The sequence below is a fragment of the Prionailurus bengalensis genome, chromosome A1, assembly GCF_016509475.1.
Source record: "Prionailurus bengalensis isolate Pbe53 chromosome A1, Fcat_Pben_1.1_paternal_pri, whole genome shotgun sequence".
Classification (NCBI taxonomy): domain Eukaryota; kingdom Metazoa; phylum Chordata; class Mammalia; order Carnivora; family Felidae; genus Prionailurus; species Prionailurus bengalensis.
The window spans coordinates 198,441,693-198,448,677 of NC_057343.1; the positions used below are offsets into that span (position 1 = coordinate 198,441,693).

At 52.3% G+C, this 6,985-nt stretch overlaps 1 protein-coding gene across 1 annotated transcript in view; it reads right to left on the reverse strand.

The window, feature by feature from the left end:
* Positions 1-196, reverse strand: part of AFAP1L1 (actin filament associated protein 1 like 1) — a 63,088-nt gene extending 62,892 nt beyond the window's left edge. The window contains exon 1 of the mRNA XM_043598265.1: positions 94-196. Within this exon, the coding sequence (XP_043454200.1) occupies positions 94-109 (16 nt within the window). The 5' untranslated portion in view covers positions 110-196. The remainder of the gene's footprint in view (positions 1-93) is intronic.
* Between the last annotated feature and the right edge of the window lie 6,789 nt (positions 197-6,985).

Consider the following 6,985-nt stretch of genomic DNA (forward strand, 5'->3'; position numbering starts at 1 on the left):
GCGCCCTCCCCGTCTTCCTCGCGGGCTCCCGGATCGCCGTTCTCCCTCCCCGCCCCGCGCGGCCGCAAGTGCGGGCGCCGCGGCTCCTCTTACCCCGGGCTCGGTCCATGGCGCCGGCCGTCCCCGGGCGCGCGGAGCAGGGCGCAGCGGCTCCGGCCGGGCTGGCGGCGGCCAGCGCTGCGCTCTCCAGCCCGGCCCCGCGGGAGCGCCCTCCGCGCGTCCCCTCCCCCAGACAGGATGCCCGCCCGGCGCCCCCGCCCGCGCGCGCCCGCCCCTCCACGCCGCTCCCGGAATAGACCCGGAGCACGCCTCGCCCCCTGGGCGGCCGGCCGGTGTCCCGGGTCCCGCACACGCCCGCGCCACGCCCTGCCTTGCGACGCCCCCGCGCCCCTCCCGCTGCGCCCGGGGTGGGGGGGGGGCACCCGCTGCCGGGTTCACACGCCCCGGTGCCCGCGCGTCCCACCCCAGCCGCGACCACGCGGTGTTCCGCTCTGCTCGCCCTCCGCCGGGGATATGGGGGCTTGCTCTCGCACCTCCCAGCCCATGCCATCTTTAGACTGTCACAACGTGTCCCCCCACTCCCACCCCCTCCCCCTCCGCCATCCCCCCCCCCCCCCCCCCCCCCCCCCCCCCGCCTCTCCGGTGCAATCGAAACCTCTCCCAGCAGCTGCCACTCATTTCCTGGCTTGGGGGTTTATCTCCTCCAGTCGACAGGTCTTTCCTGAGCACCTTCTAGATAGTGGACAGGGCGCTGCGCCGGTGTCCTGTCAATAACGGTGTGAGAGAAGAGTGAAATAATAATAATAAAGATCTCCAAAGAGAAGAGCGTCGAAGCAAAGGGGAAACAAGAGAGGATTCAAAGGTGGGCAGGCTTGGGATACTTCCAATTTTTGAGATTCTTTGTGTCTTAACAGATGAAGAAATGCCAACACGGAGGGATACACGTTGTGGAAACGAATGCTTTTAGCATACAAAATTTAGTGCAAGGTCAGTGCGCCCCTTCCAAAATAATTACAGCACGTAGGGAAAATACTGCTATGGGCAGTGTGGTACGGGAATGGGATTTAAGTTTAAAGTTGTATGAAGAATGTCAACTTCTTTCATCCTATTTAGTGTATCTCTGTGGAAAGAGGTATAACTCATTTACAGACGATATCAAATGTCTACAGTGAAGACCTTTTATAAAGTGAAGTCCAAGCCCAGTTTTCCTCCTAGACACCCCTCCTTCCGAAGAGGGGCCAAGTCTCTGTTTTCAGTTTTGACTAGGCAACTCCTTTAACTTAGAACATCCTGGCATTGGGAACACCTTGTACAAAGGCAGAGAGACAAGAACAGGCTGGGAAAGAGTATCCTGCACTTTCCTGGACTGGGAATTATTTCCTCCATTGCTTTTATGGCAAGTTGAAATTAACGCTGTCTTCAAAAAACTGTATGGCTTTTGTTTGTAGCGTGTATACGTGAGCACTCGGAGGAAATGTGGTGTGCTGGAAAAAAAAAAAAACACAAACCGATAGGATTTGAGTCTGAAAACTTGTGTGTGAGGTCTTGCTCTACCAAGTGAACAAGACTTGTTTGCTCATCTGTGTTTTGGGAGACCTTTTATTGACCTCATAGAGCTGTTGAGAGAGCAAACGAAATGATGGTACAAACCCACTTTTTAAACCATAAATAGCTATAAAAATGTGAGGCAGTATTATTTTCCAAGTTCCTCTTTGTTCCTGCCTACTTTTCCAATTTGAAAAGGTCAGTTTAAATCCTAAAGCAGGGGTGCCTGGGTGGCTCAGTCGGTTGAGCGTCCGACTTCGGCTCAGGTCATGATCTCACAGTTTGTGAGTTCGAGCCCCGCGTCTAGCCCTGTGCTGACAGCTTGGAGCCTGCTTCTGATTCTGTGTCTCCTTCTCTCTCTGCCCCTCCCCCACTTGTGCTCTGTCTCTGTCTGTCAAAAATAAATAAAATATATTTAAAACATTTTAAATCCTAAAGCAAACAACCAACAATTTACAAGTGGATTAAATTCCCAAAGTTCACTGTTTGAACTCCGAAACACTTGGAAACAAGGCTGTAAATTGCAGTTCGGTTCCCAGGCTAGCCCGTTAATACTTTTAAAAGTGTAATATTTCACTTGAAAGAATAAAAAATACCAAATATAACAATTGCAAAGGCCGATGGAGGTTTTGGTAGAATTTTAAAAGAAATTTCAGAAACTTTCAAGAACTTTGGAGGTTCATCAGAGAATTGGAACAGAGAAGTTAAAAAGACTAAGGAGAATTTACATGTATCTGTGGAATAGTTTATGGAGTGGGATTAACTGAGCTGTGGACCAGGAAAAATGTATAAATGGGAGAACGCGGTCTGGGCACAGGTGGGCTAAGGATTAAGAAGTCTCCGTGAAGGTGCAGGGGTTCTGGTTTATATAATTACTCATAATGCCCACTGGGTGGCATTGTTGACTCAGTTGACTGCAGCTTGGTTGCTGTCTGGGTAAGTGAATGAGAAACCCTGCTTGTGGGTTTGGGGCAAGGAGTAACTATATGTATTTTTTCTGTCCTTTTCATTTAATGGGGTCTTTCGTCACCACTTTTCATCAGTTCACTGAGGAATATTTGTTGCATTCTGTGCAAGTTCCTGTAGGGAAACTAACACTAAGTAGGACTGGGCTCCATTCTCAAGGAATCTGCAACCTACTGGAGGAGATGAATATGTACAAAATAAACGCGTTGCAAATTATTATGTGAAAAGTGCCAGAGGAGAGATACACGGCATTCTTGCAGTTCATCAAGACAAAGCAAGAGTCTCTCGCTGATCGCAGAGAGCGTGCTGGACGAACCTGCAACGGAGAGATTACATTACAGGCAGAGAAAACAGTAAGAGAAGAACCACAGAGATGGGAAACCGCAGGATACGCCTGCACAACCATTTGGTTTGGCGCGATGGTGGGGTGTCGGGAGGTAAGCGCCCAGTGAAGGATGGGATGGAGGTTGTGAATGCCCTGTTTCCCCCTTCCCTTCCCATATCTCTGCGTGAGTGCGGCCCTCTGACGGGATTTTTCTTGCTCCATCCTGGGTTTGTCTGTGCTGTCTCGAGCGTTATGTGTGGCGAGCTCTGGCTCTGTAAAAAGATATCAAATTTGATCCCTGTGAACAATACCAGGAAGAAAGCTTTCAACTCCCTCGTGCTCTCCCGGTCTTGTGAAAACAAATGATACTCCCCAGTCTCATTCTGAGCTTATCAGGTGGAGCTGGGAAGCCCTGGGAAAGAAAAATTTGTAGGCTGAAGATTCTTTGTCCCACTGGAAGAAACCTACTGTAGCCTTCTCCCCTGTCACCTTGCTTCTAGGCCTGCTTGCACCATGGCCACCAGAGTAAACATTCCTTGATCGCCCTCCTATCCCCCTTAAAAATATGCGATGGCTCCCCTCTGCCCTCAAGTGCAGAGTCCGAGTTCCTTGTGATGGTATTTGGGGTGCCTTCTGCACTGAGCCCCTTTGCTCAGCACAGATAAGCAGCTCAGGAGATCCCGGCAAGAGCAAGAAAATCCACACATCGGGCGCTCAGACCTGAGATCTTGAACGGACTCTGTGGCCGCGGGAATCTCAGTTCTTCGGTTGGTTCATCAATGCATAGTCTCCTAGTTACTTCTCTCCTGGCCTCTTCCCGCAACCCCCCCCCCCCCCCCAGATTGCAAGCACCGTGAGGGTGGGTGCTGTGTCTTACTGCTGGATCCCTACTGCCTAGTGCGGTGCCCCACGTCCGGTAAGTGGTGGTGAGTACTGTGGAGTGAGTCAGTGAAGAATTGCTCGAGGGTGCACGAGACTTCTTTCAATGCATGTGTCCTGGGGAGGGGAGGGGAGGGGGTCCCATTTATCCTCTGGGACTGCTTGTTGCTCCTGTGTTTGCAGAGGAAAATGAGACTGCAGTGGGGTATTCTGCAAGCCGTCCGTCTCTGCTTCCCAGCCTCACTGCGTGCGGCCGTGGGCGTGCGGCCCAGTCCACTGAGCTTCTCCTGGGCTCAGGGCCCCTCTCCCGAGCCTCTTTGTGCAGAGTGAGCCCCAGAGCCCCTTGCTCAAGTGTCTGCCCAGGGCTGGTGGCTGGATGAAAACTTCTCTTGTTCTACTCAGCACAATGTCGCCATTATGGCCCCTACCCAGGGAAATGACACATGTCTGCTGGTCCACCCTGGGCCCCGGAAAGCAGATGGAGAGCCGGGTGGCAGCTGCTGGGAGAAAGAGAAAGAGTTTCACGGATGACACGGTCAGGTTTCTGTTCCAGGGCCCGGGGCTCCTACCTGTGGCCAGGCCACAGGGCTCAGCTTCAGGGCTCAACAGAGCCCAGTTCCCTGGTTGTGTCTGGGGGAAAAGGAGCTTTTGTTTTCGTGCCCAGATGCCGCATGAAGCCTGTCCCCTCTCTGTGGGTCCTTTCTCAAGAAGAGAGCACTCTTGGCTCCTTAAATGAGGCTCACAGACTGAAGCTCCTGAAGGGCCAGGCAGGGGAGCGGTGTGTGTGAGTGGCCCCGGGAGTGCTGGGGTCCGTGGCAAAGGAGAGCACTGTTGTCCCGTCAGAAAAGCCAGTAGCCAGCAACCTGGGCCAGCGTGGCCAGCAGAAACATGGGCCTGGATTGGCCACCGCGCCAGACTTTTCAGGAAAACCCAGAAATCCAAATTTTAGTATAGAGTCTTTTGATTTGGGGCGCCTGGGCGACTCGGTCGGTTGAGCGTCTGACTTCGGCTCGGGTCCCGATCTCACGGTTCGTGGGTTGGAGCCCCGCGTCGGGCTCTGTGCGGGCAGCTTGGAGCCTGCAGACTGTTTCAGATTCTGCGTCTCCTTCTCTCTCTGCCCCTCCCCCCCTCGAACCCCGTCTCTCTCCTCTCTCAAAAATAAATGAATCTTAAAAAATATGAAAGTCTCTTGGTTTAAAAATGTTGGTGATGAATTCCAGGTGTTTTTAAAACACTGCAAGATGGTCTTAATTTGGCCGACAGATACCTTTGTGGAACCTTCAGGGAAACGATGGCCTCATGAAGCCTTCTGGAGAGTCTGTCCTTCTGGGTGCCTCCACGCTGAGGGTCCGAGGCGATGCCCAGCCCCTAACACTGCCCCATAGGCTGACTCTCTTCTGAAAGGCTGCCTGTGCCCTGTCTTCACCTCTAGGCTGCAGGCTGACCCCAGGCTGTTCCAGTCCGAAGGGAATTTCTGAAGCCTGGATCCAGAAAAACTTTAGAGCAGAGAGGAACCTGAGAGATTAGCCAGTATGGTCTCTTTCATAGCCAAAAGAGGGTAAACGACCTTATTTGAAATCACACAAGACCTAAGAGGCAGGGCCAGGAGTGGAGTCCACGACTCCAGACTTGGCATCACCGGATCCACACTCCTGCCCGCATAACTGTCATTCTCTTGCACCTGTGGCACACGCTGGGGAAGAGCGAGATCAAAGGCATGATCTTCAGCCTCTCTGAACCCCCATGGCTCATCTAAAAATCCAACGACAGCTCCCTCACGCGGGGCTTGTGAGGCTTACATGGGACCATGTATGGAGAGTGCTTGGTGCCTTGCCTGGCACAGGGGAAGGTTCCCCCGATTCCGCCAGCACGCTGTTTAGCGAGGTATTTGTGGCACAGCGGTCGAATTCATGGCCAAATTCGTGGGCTTCAGGGTGACACATCCCTGAGTTCAGGTTCAGGCTCTGCTACGTACAGCTGCGAAATCGTCAATGGATGACTTATCGAGGGCTCAATTTCCTCATCTGTCAAATGAGGTGCTTAACTCAGTGCCTGACCCGTTGTCAGGAGTGCGAGTTATTATTGTAATCAATACGGGTTTCCTCCCAAGAGGCTGTCAGATGCTTGTGGAAGTATTAAGGGATACCGAAATTGCAGCCACACAGCCGGGCTGCCCCCTGCAGGAAGTTTTTTCTAAATCAAACCACTGCAAATGTTGATCAGTCCTGGCAGGTTCTTCGCTGCAAGAACGCCTCATACTCTTAACGTAGGAGCCTTCCAGAACTTCAGCTCCTGTTACCCAAGGGTCTGCTAAGGAGTGGCGTTTTGTATGTGCGGTTAAAAAAATTAAATAGCGCTGCTATTTTGTCAGAAGGGCAAATCGCTGAGGACAATTTCTCCTGATCCAGGTGGGCAAGACCCTGTGAGATAGGCGATCCCACTTCTTCTGTATGACAATAAATTCTTTATGCACAAGAAGGTGTTGGAGACTTGGCTTGAGATGCTGCCATTAATATTCATTTTCTCGAGGAGCCGGTGTATTGGTCACGTCTGCTTTGGTGGCCAAGTGACAGAATCGCAACTCAAACCAGCCTAACCCAGAAAAGGAATTTATCCACTCAGAGCAGGGCTAGGGGACTGAAGGGGTGAGGCTGGCTTTTAGGCCAGCTCAGATCCAGGAACGCAAACAGCGCATTCACCACTTTGTCTTCATCTCCACACTTGGCCTTCCTCTGCTTAACCTTCATCTATAGGTGGTCTCTCCCAGTCTGTGGCAGAGAAGGTCATGGCGCTGCAGGCCTTTATAGATGGAGATTCTGGCTGAGGACGTCAGGGCCCTTTGCCTGCATTTCCAGCACTGGACCAGAGGGGGCACTGGTAGTCTGGGTGAACCACCTGATCTAGGAATGCGGGAGATGCCCAGCGGTCAAATGCACACCTCCCCTGCAGCCAGCTACTGTACCTGAAGTACAGCATTCTGACCTTACCACCCTGTGAAATAAATGTCATCATTCCTATTTTACAAGCCAGTTCCACATGGTATATTAGTGTGCTAAAGCTGTCTTCACAAAATACCACAGACTGGGGGACTCAAACGATGGAAATTTACTTTCTCACGATTCTGGACACTGAAGTCCAAGCTCAAGGTGCCATCAGAGTTGGTTTCCTCAGAGGCCACCCTCCTGTTGCCTCTTCACATGGCCTTTCCTCTGGCCCCTGCATCCCTGGGGTCTCTGTGTGTCTCAATCTCCTCTTCGTATAAGGACACCA